Raw genomic sequence first — 16,352 nt, forward strand, 5'->3', positions numbered from 1 at the left:
CAAATATTTTTTAAAACCCACCTACAAAATAGATTCATGTTGAGCCAAGCAATGGTCTGCTTGTTAAATAAACTTAAGCTAAATCATAAATCCATCTAAAGTATTTTTAAAGGTTTTTAAATGAAAAAAACTTCAAAAAATTTTGTGCTGTATTCCAAATTAGTAAGTGGATTAAACCACTTATGAGGGCTACTGAAGTCAATTTAATTGGAGATTTCCTCCTCCAATTCTGTTTATTTTTTCTTTCAACAAAAGAGCAATCCTTGCCTATTCATTTACCCTGTGCGTTCTATGGTAAACGAACACAACACAGCACAGAACAGACGGAAGAGACCCTTCAGAGACACAAAAATGGGTTTATTCCAAGAGCCTTCCTTGACAGATCAATGGAGTACTGGAGATGACCTTGTTACACTGCAGCCTTGTCAAAACAAAGAACTGAACCTCACTGGTACTGCACGGGAAAAAAATGAGGCAAGAAAGATCTTCAGTAAATGCTTCCTTGTGCAAATGCTGGTACCCCAATAAATGTACCTGAACGAAACAAGAGCCTGAGAATATAACTGTGCGACACACCATCTCTTCTTTACCAACCTTCTGGCGAGAAGGAGAACACGGTACGTGCAGGTCAGGATACAGTAGTCATGCAGTGTGAAAAGAAATCTTGTGACTGATAGCAACCGTGACCACCTCCCTCTCCAATTTCTAAGCTTTTATTGAAAACTAGAGGAACTGCAAGGGCTGGAAGCGTGCCCTTGCTTTTGCAATTAAAGAAACAGGAGTGTTGAATCTTAGATGCCACTTTCCGAGTCATACCTCGTATACATTTAAAGGCTCCATAAATGTGAGAAAAACACCGCTAGAAAACGCTACTTACCATAGGCAGCCTGGATTGGAGCATTTGAAGATCATCATAACCATAAATCTGCTTAAAGACAGGAAAAACACACAACACACCACAAGATTAAGACACCTTTCATGATATCATCTAACCAGGAAAGATCTTTGCCTTCAATCCAGGGTTTGTATATAAACCAGGGACTAACAGCAATAGCACCTGGCATCTCCCAGATAATGCTGGGTTGCAATCCCCGTTATTCCCAGTCAGCATACTGGCTGGAAATTTTGGGCAACATTGGGGAAGGCTGGTAAAGAGCAACCATTTTAAGAACTGCTACTCTTTTAGGCCCAGCCTGTTCAAACGTTAGACTGTACACTCCGTTTTTGATCACAAAGCAATGCACCTTGTTGTACTGTAATGACATTATACTTGGTTAGCACTTTTATAAAGTTGAGTGCTCAAAGAAATTCACATGCATTATTTTCCCACACCATTATAAAAGGAAACAGTGGACGAGTATCCCTATATTGCTGCTGCAAATCAATTAAATTCTGGGTTGACCCTGGACTGCCCAAAAAGATTCAGGCCAGGAACAACTTGTAAACTTATGGCTTCCTCTTCCTTGCTCGGTCTATGGATTCTACAGGGGTACAATCCAAAGACAGGGTTACAACTGCACTACTCTTGTCTCCAGATTCAATTCATAACATCTCTTAGGAGTGTTGCTATCTATCTCTCGATCAATCGATACATACATACATACATACATACATACATACATACATACATACACCCACATCCTAAACCAATAGAAATATCAACCCAATGGACTCTACTTACTTACTATGGCAAAAGCCATGCCAAAGTACATTAACCTTCAGTTACAGGGCAAACCATGGAGCCTTATACCTGAGGTTCAGGATGGATCTAATGGGGCATGAGACTGGGCCTTCACCTGCAAACCCCATAGCCCAATTTGGCTAGGATCTTCACAACTGAGTGGTAAGGAAATGATATGACCTGGGGTGATCCACCACCAGCCCAAAGCCCTCCCCCACGGCTTGTTTGACAGAGACAGCAGCCAAGGCAAAGGAGGGAGGCACAAGGAAATGGCTTACTGGGTAGGCAGGCAGAAGTCCTCCAGGTCCCACAAAATACTGGTTATGTAACAAGGGTGGTACACCTTGGGGCAAGTTGGGGGGTGCTTTGCCTGTGAACCAAAAGAAATGCCTTTAAAAACACACTATTACCAAATGGAAAAAGAAGAGCCACAAGGCACCAAGCTGTGAGATCCTGCCTTTGAAAAGGCCTGGCGCTACCCCTGATCATGACAAAGGGTACAATGGAGAAGAGACGGGAGTGTGAAGAGACCCAGTGGGCCACCTTGGTTCTCACAAGCCTGCCCTACCAGATTTATCTTCCCCTCACTGCTGCCTCCTGTTATGCTCTTTCCTCTGACTAGTAGTAGTAGTCTTCTGGGATCACTGCACACAATTTGAGAGCTACTGAGAGGCTGTATTTCTCAGGGGTCCAACTGGGGGAGGGGGGTTATCTGATGCATGCTGGAGATCTTTTCTCTAGCATAAAAGGAAGCACACTACCTTTGAACTGGCAATAGAAAGTTACATCCATCTGGTGCCTTTATCATTATCAAAAAGCATTTATTGTGGGGGATTCTGTTGCTAAAATTATAGCTAAAGATAATGGAATTTGGTTATGCACTATGAAATTATTTTATTCAATTTGGGTACCACCCAATTCCCAATAACTCTGTGGTTCAGCAGAAAACATGAAAATTATAAAATTATAAAAACAAAATGGCAATAAAAGCAGCAAAGATGGAGAAACAGGGCAGGAGCAAACACACACCCACTCGTCAAAAGGGGCTACACCCATCCTAGCCAAAAGCCAAGATGCCACCTGGATCTTGGGGGGAACCTCATTCCAGAGGGCAGGCACTATGATAGAGAAGGTGTGCTTCCTGAGTCCCAATAGATGGGCATTGTTTAACTGAAGGAACCTGCAACAGGCCAACTCTGCCTGATCCAAGCAGCTGGGCAGAGACTTGGGGAGGTAGCCAGTTCCTCAAGAACCTTGTCCAGCTCCTTGGATCACACCTGGAAGAAAACTGGCAATCAGCGCAAGTCACGGAGCAGAAGTTTTACATGGGCATACCAGGGCATGCCCTTCACTGCCCACGCTACTGCAGTCTGGACCAGTTAAAGCTTCTGGGTGGTTTTCAAGGGCATCCCCACATAGAATGCATTGCAGTAGCCAAGCCACAAGGTGACCAGGACATGAGTTGGTTTCTGAAGGGCCTTCCAATCGAGGAAGGGGTGCAACTGGCACACCAAGCAAAACTGTGCAAAGGCCTTCCTGGCCACAGCTGCTACCTGCCCATCAAGCAGCTGTGAGTCCAGGAAGAACCCCAGATTGGGCTTCATTCACGAATGAGGAAGTGCTACTCCATCCAAGATCAGAGACAGAATGTCCCCAGACCTGGTTGGCCCAAACACCCACAGCCACTTGGCCTTGGTAGGTTTCACTCAGACATGGTTCCTCCCCTTCCAAACCTGCAGAGCCTCCAAGCACTGAGACAGAACCTCAACAGCCTCACCTGGCTGGCCCGGGGTCAAAATATATAATTAGGTATCATCAGCATACTGATGATGCTGAACCCCAAAGAGGTGGATGACCTCACCCAGTGGTTTCATGTAGATGTTGAATAAGAGGGGAGAGAGAGTAGATCCCTGCAGCACCCACAGAGGAGGGGCCTAGGCAACGATCTCCCTCACCCCCAGCCATCATTGACTGAATATAGTGCCATCTCCAGTCCCGAGAGCCAGCTCAGGATACCATGATCAGTAGGCATCTGCCACAGGTCATTAACAAGCATGACCAAGGCTGTCTTAATACTAAATCCCAACCCGAAATGTGATTGAAACGGTACTGAAATGTGCCCTAGAGAAAAACAAATGTATTTTGGGAAAGAAAATATACTTGAAATTTGGACGACTGAGAATACTGCTTGCACGTTTCACTAATATTAACTGAAAATTATCAAAATCAATAGAGGTAGATGGATTTTGCTGAAAAGAAAGTCCACCATGTTAAAACTGAAGAAGCAATAATTCTGGCAAAAAGCTGCCACAGCTTCATAATGAAGATGAAAGACTGTGCAAAAAAACCTTCTCTGCTTATGGGAACTCTAATCAACACAGACATCTTCTGATATAAACCATATACTGGCAGCCCGCATTCTATCCCTTGCCACTTTCTGCCCATTATCAGAGCAAATACTTGGCCCCAGGCATACCTGTACCCATGCAACGTGGAGAACCAAGCAGAACTGCTTACTTCCCAAGAAGGAAAACAAAGTTCTGGGTAGATTATGCTAACAAAAAACTGGAAGTTCTATCACCAATAACTTAGTTATGAACATAATTCTATTTCCATGATTAATTTTTCAAATAAATGGAAATATTCTAGCAAGAGAATTGGAATAATATGGATTCCATTCTGCTTTCTCACAATTGTGAGGATACGCTTGTTTATGGTTGCTAGTTAACCCTTACATGTAAGAATTTCTCCATCAAATATTTCCACGCATTAAAAAGCCAGGCAACTTTTATTCATAGGCCATGTGCAAAGCATGCTTTTTAAAAAGGCAGTCTTTCAGAAAAGGCATAATTTTTTCAATGCCGTTAAGAGGTCCCCAATGGGCAGACCTGCAGGCTGAAGTCCTCTCTTGCTATATCCATGGGATCTGTTAATATTGCGAACCTGAAGACACTAAGGGAGCTGCCCGTGTGGTGGGAATTGGCAGAGAGACGCTGGTCGCATTCAGGCCTAGGCTGTTGGTAGTGCTGGCCATGCTGGTGGCCGAAGAGGTGGTGGCCACGGTTGAAGCAACTGAAAAGGTGTTGGAGGGCGGGAGTGCAGCGGCATTCTCAACACTACTGTGCTGGAAAGAAAAAGCAAACACATGAGGTTAAAAACTGGACAAAGGGCACTGCACCAATGAAAATGTAAGCTTCATCAACAAATGACACACAAGTGACAAAGGCTTGCATTTGACTGGTACGTTTTTGAAGCTTGGTCTTGGCCTGTTTTTTCAGATTTGGGGAGGCATTAAGGGTGGGAAGGTGGGAACTGGAGCAGCCACTTAAAAAAAAAATTAATGTACTGTATAAACTTCTCCTAAGCATTTCGGAGCTTTGCTTTAGGCACAATACCAAGTTTGGCCAATTGCCACCAGCCTCTAATTTTGACATCCAGTTCCAAGATCACAGAATTTCTGCTGCCAACTGATTTCAAGCCCAGGTCTCGAATGTTCCTCCTATCGAACCACTGCCCTCTGAGTTAAAGTTTCTACAATTCTAATCCTTCAAAAATAAAAATACTTTTTTCTTTCAGTAATGTCCCCTTTGCTGTGTAGGAAGCGCCACACCTTGAAGCTCAACAAGGAAGGGGAATTTGTTAGCCCACAGAAGCAACTGTCTGGGCACATAACACAGAGTTCTTGAAGGGCAATTTTCTCAATATCTAGTCTAAAGGAAGGCATTGGTTTTCATCATGAAACAAAATTCATTTAGCAGCTTTTGAGATCATGATAAAAAAGCTCAGTTGCACAAGTTAATTGTTAGGATAAGAGTATTTGTGACTCAGTGCAGAAAATCATCTGGTTGTTAGTCAATGAAACAAATAAGACGCTAACAATGAGTCTGATAGAAAGCAGCGTACATTTCTTGCTCCAACTCTGACCCCTCCTACTTAGTGACACAATAGATCAGTGGAACTTGGAACCAGGAAAAGCCATAAAATGAGGAATGTTAGAGTCATAAATTCCTCTTTTGGATCTTAAACAGGGGAATATGTATGGAATTCTGGGAGTTGAAGTCCATACATCTTCAAGTCGCCAAGGTTGAGAAACACTGCTCTGAAAAGTGACAGAAAAGCAGTTAAAGGCATCCCTGAACAGATAGATGGAAATCTATTTCAGGGAAAATAAATGTCAATAAAGATGTTAAGACGTAAACATATTTTATGATTTGGGGGAGAAGTTGTTGTTATCTCACATTAATTTGCTCATAAATATCTGTCAAGCATGAGATATGAACAAATTCAGAATAAATCTGGGAGAGTATAAATGATGCTAAAAACATGTCAGCTATCCAAAAGGGGAACCACAGATTCTTTCCTGTAAATACATATGATTCAAATAGACAAAGCAATATACTTAAACTTGCACTGATCATTTGAATGCTAAGCTGTTGTGGTAAGCTAACTTAGCAATATTTTAGTATGATTTTTGCCTGTTTTAAAACAACACAATAGAACTGTGTTTTAGTAGCAAGAGGTAAGTTTTACCCTAAAGTGTGATTTAAGACACCACAAAGACATTCGCTTTCTGTGAAATTAAACAGGATACTTCAAACATTCTGACCAAAGAGCAGTCTACCACTATATGGAGAGAACTCACCGAATGTGGTGAGGCAGAAGAGAGGCTGCTTTGATGATCTGAGAGAGAACTGAGCAAAAACCAAGGACAAGAGTTATTTTACATGCAGTCGATTCTTATCTAAGCATCTCATAAAACATTCCTGTCTCTGGTCTCCCTCAAAGTCAACAATCCTGTGGAGAGTGTCAGCTCAAGAGGTTCAGGCCTCTCCTGAGAAGAAACCATTACAAGAAAACCACCCCACAAAGGTCTACCTACATTGTGAAAGGTCAAGCTACTGAAGCTTTATGGGTTCAATATTGCTGGCCAAGACCTCCAAAGAATTAATCACCAACTCCTTCCCAATCTAGCCCTTTCCTGTTGCATGTGCTTCACTTGCCAGAACTTCCCCAGCCAACAGGGCCATTGCTGAGGATTCTGGGGGCCCCTAGGCTGAGGAAGCGGTTAAGGCCTTCTTCTTCCTTGTTCTTCTCGCTAGTACCAGGCCAACCAAGAAAAGGGGGTAGTTCTCTGATTCATTTTCCATCCTGAGCCTTAGCAGGATGGGACCCTGATCAATGACATAAGCTAACTTGTATGTCTGCATGGTCTGGAGTGTTCAGGAAACTGAAGGGATCTCCATGGAGCTGGCCGCTAAGTCTCCCGCTCACACAGCTATTGCCCACAAAAACCTCACCCCGTATCTTCTACCGTACCTGCTTAACTGGGAGAGGGAGCTGTTGGCCAAGTCATTCGATGGAAGTGCTGCTGTATGAGGTGGTGCCGAAGGCAGAAGCAAGGAAGTGGCAGCCGTGGTGCTTGGCAACGAAGAACCTTTGGCAGGTAGTGATGGAGGAGAGGTTTCCGGCTTTGATGTGGGAACTGATGAAGTAGCTGAAAAGTTGGGAAACAGTTTTCAGAGAAGGGTTGAAACAGCACAAACAAGACTGTGGGCTGAACAGTGTTTGTGCAAGAGAGAGAGGTGGGGAGAGAAAAATGGAAACATATCCAATCATTTGTGCCAATAAGGACTTGGGCCTGCATTAGTTTTTTTTTTTTTTTTTAGGAAGTGTGTTTCTGCTACGGTACAATTCCCTCTCACCGAGCTCAGGTGCCCTTTCACTAGACCTGTCTATCCAAGCTACTTCCAGGTGGAAGCAGAAGAGAATGATTGAGCCATACTGCAGTGAGACTTCTCTGTAATTAAAAGTTGCACAGGCGAAATAGTTTCATCCCTTCTTGGTGAAAAAAAACCAAATAAAGCTGCAAGACAGTCTATGCCACCATCGTTATTATTGATTTATTGAATGAAGACACACCACCATTCAAAACACAACTATTTTAAGGAGATAAGGGATAGAAAGTTCACTTGCTGCTTCTGATTTCTAGGGTACTAAAACTGCTTTCTCCTGCTTGGAATTCAGCAGTTTTGGAGAAAACAAAATCCAATATTCAGGGTGAGGAAGAACCTGGCTGGGGAAGAGCAACATGGATCCTGTGAAGGAATAAAAGATTTGAGCTGTAATTTAAACAGTAAGCTACAGCCGGGGGGAGGGAAGGGGAGGTGGGGACATGGACTATGTTTTTGTTCTACTGTGAGCCATTCTGAAGGCATTTTAAGCTAAATGGGGAGAGGGAAAACACTACATATAAAATTCAACCACACTGAAAATGTCAGCTGCTAGCCTACAACAATATTGCAACATGTGGCAATCTTCACAATTAGCTTTTAATATTTTGGAAGCAGTACAACTACATGTTAATAAATAAATAAATGGAGACACTCAACGGTCAACTGTTGGGGGGAGAGATCTGTGAGGCAAATCACCCCACCTGCTTGCCAAAGCAAGGAAAAAACACAGGTGTAGATTACACAGAGAAGCACAGCCACTGAAAGTCTTAACTACAGCGCTAAGGTTTCATCTACTTACTGTCAAGAGCTGGCTGTATTCGAACACTGTTGTGCCCATTCTGAAAGTCAAAGGAAGGAATTAGTGGGGGTTCTTATCCAAAATTAAAGCAAAAAAAAAAAGTATATCAAATGGTCCTCATGTGTTCATTGTGATTCCTCTCCAAAAGTTAATTTCAGTTAATGTAACAAGGAAAGGATTCAAAATTAATCACGGAGTATAAAATATGGAGTTTTCTTCTCCCTTTCTCAGAGTTTTGGAACTTGACTGAAGCTGAAGGTGGGGAGATCTGATTTGATCCACTGAAAAGGAAATGCCTTAACAACACCGAATGCAACTGTGGGTATGGAGCATGTGGCAATCTTGATTTAGATGCAGAAGAGGGCTATCAATAGCTCTTCCTCTCAAAATCTGTGGACAATCTGCAGAATCAAAGGCCACAGAACCTAAACACCAGCTACCAGGAATTACGGTGGAAGAGGCCACATATTCCTATCTTGCTTGTCAGGTTTCCTGAATGAATCTTCCTTGGCATGTGGAAAAACAGAATAAATCAAATAGACTGATAGATTAAGTGCCATTAAGTCAGGGTTGACTCTAAATGACTACATGGATAGATTCTGCCTGGACATCCTTTCTGAGGCCTTCACTGCAGCCATCGCTTGCCTATGTGTGGCATATTTCTTGTCTGCTGGACCCTTGGCTGTTGATGACCAATCCTGAAAGGAAGAAGCTATCCTCTGCTTCAGTATCTTCATGATCAGAGTTCTCCTGCTATTAGGGTAGACTTCTATGCTGTTGTAGCCTCATCAGCCAGGAAGGGAAACAGATTGCACTCGGTAGTATAGACCTAAGTATTTGGTTGGTTAATTTGCAAAGGTTGCCAAAGACCCATCATCTTTCTGCAGATTTATTTTGAAATTCATATGGTATTCATATGTAGCCAAACTAAAGGAACCGAGTTTGTGGTAATGAGAACAACTTGTAATGGAAGGCAAGGCAGACCTTGTTCAAATGTTGTCAAATTTTGCAGTTTTCATAGGATAATTATACACCCTATGCATTTTTGTTAATATAACTGTTTCAGATTTGGGGGGAGGGGGGCAGTTACTGAGAAGTGGCACAGCAGACAGGTAGCATCTGCTTATAACTTTTTTGGGGGGGGTTAAAAACTATAGTTCAAGCAAGGAATGCTTCTGGCTGTTAGATGATGCCTGAGGAATCTAATCAACTTACTGAATGGCAGTAGATATTTAAGTGCAGAGTTGTTATAAGGATAACTGGCCACATAAACACATATACACAATTTGAATATTCATATTGTGTATCAGCTAGTACATACCAATGGAGCAAGTGATCAAAATTTCAACCAACAGTATAAGGAAGAAAAAAATTGATTCTTAGACACAGCACCCATATGACTGAGGCAAGAATGGGTAGAAGTATCTGAATTTGGGATGAATCTGGTTACTTGACGATATAAGGCATCATGGTTTTATGACTGTAATATTATAATTGCTGGCTGTATCTTTTATCTTTGAAACATCGATAATTTTCTTGATTACCGTATATTGTATGTTGTTGCTTGTAAGCTGTTTAGTGCTTGGCAGCTGAAGGGGCATAAAAACACCTTAACAACTAAATACAAATCAACAGTTGTGAAGTTCATCAGAAGGCAACAAGCACCCTCCTCTGAGAAGTCCCCCAATGACAATCGATGGCCATCAGTGGTGTCGCAGTGAGCACACTTACCATGACAGCAGCTGAGGCAGGTTCTGACGGAGGCACCGAACTTTGGTATGTCATCCTGTTATGCACAGAGGCCTGGTCGTAGGAGGAAGTTGCCGTTACAAGGCTAGTGCTCTGGGAAGAGCAGGTCAGGCTGGATGTGATGACAGGGGTGGTATAGGTGGACTCCTGTACTGTATTGGACATTGGCAAAGAGGTATTCAAAGGTTCACTGAAAAAAGTAAAAGCCATTTATTGTCGTGGTCAAGGTTTATTCAGGATTCACTATGCAACTAACCAACTATGCTAAAATGGATATACAGCACGGAATATGTTAACAGGAAAAATCTTGGCCAAACATTTCCAGAACTCAAAGATCAAGTGGCCTTACGAGAGGTTTGAGTCTTGCCAGAGTGCAGGCAAAGCCAAAACTTCAAGGAAACCCAGCAGTTTATTAACAATGTTCTTCCCCCATGGCTGTCAGAGTCAATGGCGGTACCCTGGGTTTTTCACATCAGCACCATATTCAAAACATAAAAAGAAGTTATACAAAGGGTGAGGACAGATATATTTTTATCCTTCGGAAGCAACATTAGAACCAGGATCAGGACTTCTCAGTCTTGAAATTAATGCCAAAAGAAAGCTATGTTATGTGTTGTGTAATGTTACTTACTGCTCTGCCCTAATATTTGGAAATCCCCTTTCAGTCTGGAATGTAAATTTCAGGTACACCTCAGAGATGTTCTTAGCCTTTAAATGGCTGGAAGCCACAAATCAAACGAAATGAAGGCTACTGTTTCACTTATTATTATATTAAAGATACATAAGCAAATATTGTTACTATGCTTACTCCCATGTGCATTTTCCCCTTTTGCCCTTCTGTCACAAGGGACATGATAGTTTGGTGGCCACTCTAGAGGGTCTGTGGAGAGGATTCTCAAGGCTCGGAGAGTCACACGTTGTAGTGTTGAGAAGGTTCTATTAGAATCAGAGGAGGTCAACTCTGAGCCTATTAGCCAAGATCATTTACTCATCTGTGCTAAGGGGCAACGTAGATATTAGGGACAAGCTGCTGCTGAGGGAGGGCGTCTTCCATTCAACATACCCTGTTTTATGAGCTTCCCAGAAACATCTGGCTGATCATGCTGACTGCTTGTCAGATAGATTTATGGCCAAATCCAAGACTCATGTGCTATCAAGTCAGGGTTGACTCTTAATGACCACATACACAGACATTCTTTAGGATGTTCTATCCCCCACGTGCCCATCCAAGCCTTGCCCCCATCATCGCTGTAATTGAGTCCATCCATCTTACTGCTGGATGTCCTCTTCTTCACTTTTCTTCCACCTTTCCTAAGATTACTGACTTTTCTTTGCAAAATGTGTCCAAACTATGATAATTTGAGCCTGGTCATTTGTGCCTTGGGAGAGAACACTGGTTGTATTTGTTCTACAGTGGTGCTTAAATATTTGTGAACCCTTTTGAATTTTCAGTATTTCTTCATAAATATGAGAGCCAGTTTGGTGTAGTGGTTAAGGCACCAGGCAAGAAACTAGGAAGCTGTGAGTTCTAGTACCGCCTGAGGCACAAAACCAGCTGGGCGACCTTGGGCCAGTCTCTTTCTCTCACCCTAGGAAGGAGGCAATGGCAAACCACTTCCAAAATCTTGCCAAGAAAACTGCAGGGACTTGTTCAGGTAGTCACCAGGAGTCAACACTGACTTGAAGCCCCCCCCCCAAAAAAAATCTGTTCTCCACACAATTCCTAAAGCAGATAAAAAGAACCCAATTAAAGAGATGAGTCAAAAATATTATACTTGTTCATTTATTTATTGAGGAAAATAATTCAAAGCTACATATTTGTGTGTGGCAAAAGTATGTGAACCTCTAAGATGATCAGTTCATTTGAAGGGGAAATTGGGGTCAGGTGTTTCAATCAATCAAAATCAGACAGCCACTGCTCCGACAGGAACACCAGATCTGGTGTGTGATCATATCAGGAAACAGGCTGGCCTCTTTTTTTCCACTTAAGTTTAACTTGGAACTTCCACACAAGCAGTTCATGATCCATTCTACAATTAGCCCCTGGCCATGTCTTTGCTGTTATAACTGAACTATTCCACTTCCTTGTGCCAATAATATAGTCAACTGGATTTCTGTGTGCTCCATCTAATGATACCCTTACATATGGGCAATGTCTTGGTTTTTGAAGACTCTGTAAGCAATGAAGGAATCACTGGATTGGCAGAAACTGATATGATGTTCTCTCGTTTCATTTCTATTTCTTAGGACATACAGTCCAATTACATTTGCCTTCCTACTATTTCCAGCTTTGATATTCTAGTCTCCAACCACAAGCAGTATTGCTTGTTTGCATGTTCTGCCAATTTCAGATTGAATTTGGCCATAAAAGTAGTTATGCTGCAAATTTTGGGTAACCGTTATATTAAAGGGTTGTCCACAAAGTCTAATTGATATTATTTGGTCATTGACTGCACTGTAACCAAGTACAGTTCTTGCTATACCTTTCCTGACTATGAAAGCAACACCAGTCCTTTGTTTTTCATAGACAGAAAAGCCAACAGTGTGATCTTCTGACTGAAAGCGTCCACTTCCAATCCACCTCAATTCACCGATGCCTAGGATGTCAATATGTAGCTGATTCGTCTTTCCCTGTGTTGAGCTTTCCCTTGTTCATGCTTCTTACGTTCCATGTTCCCACCGTAATTCTGTCTTTGCAGCTTCAGACTCTCTTTCCTGCACGGCCACATCAACAACTAGATGTCCCGAAGGTTTTAATTTACCCATATCATAAACACACCATCAGTATTCTGAAAGATTCTCGGTAGCACGTTGAGCACCATCCGACCAGAGGGGCCATCATCCAGCGCTATATTGTTGATCACTTTTTCTATCTATCTATACTATTTTCTATCCATGTGGTTTTCTTGGTAAAATACAGCAGTGGTTTACCATTGTCTTCTCCCGAACATTATGAAATGATGCCTTTGTCATTGTCACAAAAGTGATCATCTACCTCCAGCATCTTCCTATATCACTGCTGCCCAGTATAGGTGCCTGCTTGCTTTAACTGGGCAGCTGGGATGACCTTCACGCCTTGGGTGACCTTGCTGGGAATCTATGCTCTTGGTAGATACTTCTCGTGTTTTTCACTCATCCCTTCCAGGGACAGTGCCCCCCACCCGCCCGTCATGATGAGGTAGCCTAACAGGAATTGACAGGTTCTTCTTGCCCCTCCCCTGCAAAAAGATGACTGGCTTTTCTGCAAATTAAACAGCAATTCTCACCAGAAATACTCACAAGAGTATTTCCGACACACACAAATCTGCTTCTTAATCAGAATACAGATTAATGTATTTGCACTTTATTTCAAACAAGACTTCTAAATCACTCCGTTTCAAGGGTGTTGATGTGTGAGAGCAAGACCACACCACACAGCAACTGAGGTCCTGCAAATTTCCATCCAGTGCATTCTCCTTTATAGCACTGCTATGATTCACACTCTGAAAACATGCAAATCAATCAACAAATTTCCTGAATGTTAGAGTATCCAGGCACCACTGTTATAATCCCTCTGCCTCAGTGCATTCGATCTGCCTCTTGAGACTGAATATTAAACTGCAGATCTCACAGCTGAAGCCTCTGGCCTACTTTTCAGACTTTTGTGCTTTTTGTAACATCTTTTCTGACTAAACATTTCAGGGGTTAGAGTTCTTTTAAATCTTTTACACATTTTTCATTTGTTCTTATTTGTTTATTTAAATTGATTTATATAACTGTCCATCTCACATTTCACAACCAACTAAAACACAAAGGGGCTGATGAAAACACCATACACCACCAGCCTGGGCTCAATTATTCTCCCAACCCCCATGCCTGGGAAAACAGCCAGATCTTTAATGCTTTCCAAAAGGGGAATAGCGTCATGGCTACCCTAAGCTTGGGTGGGAGAGTGCTCTTAATCCTGTTATTGCCTTATTATGTATTTAGCTTTCGTTTCATATTTTTACTTTGTGGACTACCACTATTTGGATTTTTCAGATGATGAAGCTCATTTTATGTAGTTGTTTTTCTCCCCTGCTTCCTTTTTCCCAGCATGCCATCTTGTGTAAGCCATACTTCAGTCCCAACACCATCCAAGAAGAAATGGATGCCGCCAAGCCTTCTGGCAGCTCTTATCCCTTCTGGCAGCCTGATTTTCTAGGTAGGTCTTTTCAGGAATTAAGAGAGAAGCTTAATCACTCTTAAGTTCCTGCTTCCCAAATCGTCTGATTTCAAATAAGCTCTGTGTCAGAGCCCAGAAGAGTCATCATAGCAACACTGCTGCACAAATGACATAATTTGTGCCAGTCACATCATGCATCATTGTGATGACGACATGCATGAGGATACTGGCCTCTCCTTGTCCTCCCAACCTCCAGCCTTGGAGTCAGTGCCTAGACAGAAGTCAACTTACTTTACAGGCTTCGTATACAGGATATTATTGGGTGCTGGGCTGTTTTCATAGCTTGAAGCAGGTCCAAACTCTGAGAGAGAAGGTTCCAGCCCAAATTCAAGTGCTCCAAACTGCACATTTAGCCCAGACACATCAGTAGATCCAGGCATTTCCACTGCAGAGGAAGGGATCTGCAAATTGATATAGCAGGTTGTAATCACAGATGCCAGCTGGGAAAGGAACATTTCCTATTTAATACATGAATCATCTGCCATTGAAAAGGATCTGAAAATTAACATAATTCAACTCAACCTGGTAGCTAAAACTTCAGAATGCCAAGGAAGCTCACAATTCACCATCACAATCACTGAAGCAAGTTCTCACTGGGGAAAAGAAAACAGAACCTACACAGGAAGGAAGCAGTTTGGTGGCAGACCTAAGGAGCCCTGAGCTTTTCAGAATGCATTTTACTTGCTGCCAGTCACTGAAAGTTAATTTAAATTTAGTCCACAGAAGTTTCACATCAGGAACAGACTCCCCCAGTAGGGTGTCCCCCTAAATATGCAAGAAACATGGCTCCAAAAATTCCCAAGAAAAACGCCAGGGAAGAATCCTCCAACGCCAGCAGGCTGAGTTACAGCAAGACAGAGTAAAAGATTTAAATTTTTTAAAAATTGGCTCTTCCCTCTAATAAAGAACAGATTATCTTTAAATCATTGTCTCTTTGTGCAACCTTAGGGGCACAGCAGATAAAATGTGATAGGCTGACTTCATCTATGTCCAGATCAGCTGCCTATCAGAAGTCCTTCTACTATCTTGACCCTGCAGAATTACCCACTTTTGAAGCCGGGGGCATCCTCCGCTTCGACGGCTTGATCTGCTTCTGCTGTGTTTGATGGGCTGGCACCACTTGACTCTCTGGAGACAGGCTGGAAAGCGGCAATGTTTTGCTGCCAGCTGCACAGCTGTCCACCGGCAAGGGCTCTTGGGCTTTTTGTGGGGCAAAATATTCCAGTCCAGGTGGAGGGGCGGTGGCTGCCAGTGGGGGCTGCTGCTGCTGCTGCTGCTGCTGCCGCTGGGTCAGTTGACTCAGGACCGGAGATGGCTCAGGCTGGGATTTGAAGTCTGGACACCATTAGCAAGAAGAGGGAAACATGGGAAACAATCACCAACTCTCACTTGAGCAAAGGCTTAGATGAGTAAAGGCAGCAAGGTGTCTGCAGACTTTGTGCTTGGCACCTCCACCTAAAGATGCTTTTAGTTTTGAAAGATAAACAGTCTCTAGCATGTTCTTCATGTACAAAAGTTGCTCCAGGGCACCCAAAGGAGCCCTCCCCCCTCCCAGGCATTCTGAGAAATTAAAAAAGGAGGATGGGTGGCTCCAGCCCACAGTCTGGTGCGGAAATGTCTCTCTTCACCCAGAAAAAAATACAGAAGTAAGATCAGATTGTCCAGAGGATGTCAGAGGTTAGGAAAGGGTAGCAAGGTAAATGGATGTTTGACGACTGGCTCCACATGGGATGGCAAACATTTTGTAAACAGGCAACCCTTGTGTGACGGCTACATTGTGGGAGCCCCCATCACATGCGCTGAAAAACCCAAAGGGATGCTTCATCAGACAACATTACATTTCCTAACAACAAAATGTTTGTTTGTGTGTAAAAAAAAAAAAGATGGAGGGGGTTATATTGACTTGCTTCTATAGGCCTGAACACTCACCAAAATGGCTGAGGATAGAAGGCTGTGAAGTTGATGATTTCACATCCCAGGATGAGGTTGGAGTTGTGGACACTGGAGAGGTTGTACTGAGAGGACCCTGTGAGGTGAACTGGCCCAAACCTGGAGATTTCAGCTGCTCCAAAATCTGAGAACCAGCAGAGTTGGCTAACTTTGAAGAGCCAAGTTCTCCGAATCCAGAACTGAGCACCGAAGACTAGGAAAAAGGAAGGGGGAAATGTGGTGCACTGAATAACATTC

At 42.8% G+C, this 16,352-nt stretch overlaps 1 protein-coding gene across 3 annotated transcripts in view; it reads right to left on the bottom strand.

The window, feature by feature from the left end:
• The window catches only part of UBAP2 (ubiquitin associated protein 2), a 93,498-nt gene that overhangs the window by 17,200 nt on the left and 59,946 nt on the right, over positions 1 to 16,352 (bottom strand). For 2 of the 3 annotated variants that reach the window (XM_088152711.1, XM_088152713.1), the window contains 10 exons: positions 16,095 to 16,308; positions 15,214 to 15,500; positions 14,397 to 14,566; positions 9,944 to 10,151; positions 8,213 to 8,252; positions 6,998 to 7,175; positions 6,324 to 6,372; positions 4,625 to 4,805; positions 1,960 to 2,051; positions 878 to 928 (listed from right to left, as the gene is read on the bottom strand). In XM_088152711.1, the coding sequence (XP_088008837.1) occupies positions 878 to 928; positions 1,960 to 2,051; positions 4,625 to 4,805; positions 6,324 to 6,372; positions 6,998 to 7,175; positions 8,213 to 8,252; positions 9,944 to 10,151; positions 14,397 to 14,566; positions 15,214 to 15,500; positions 16,095 to 16,308 (1,470 nt within the window). The remainder of the gene's footprint in view (positions 1 to 877; positions 929 to 1,959; positions 2,052 to 4,624; positions 4,806 to 6,323; positions 6,373 to 6,997; positions 7,176 to 8,212; positions 8,253 to 9,943; positions 10,152 to 14,396; positions 14,567 to 15,213; positions 15,501 to 16,094; positions 16,309 to 16,352) is intronic. The other variant, XM_088152712.1, reaches the window with a different exon arrangement.

This window comes from Python bivittatus, unplaced genomic scaffold (genome assembly GCF_059951505.1).
Source record: "Python bivittatus isolate LINGU-HERP-01145 unplaced genomic scaffold, Pbiv_v1 ctg000570_np1212, whole genome shotgun sequence".
Taxonomy (NCBI): Eukaryota; Metazoa; Chordata; class Lepidosauria; order Squamata; family Pythonidae; genus Python; species Python bivittatus.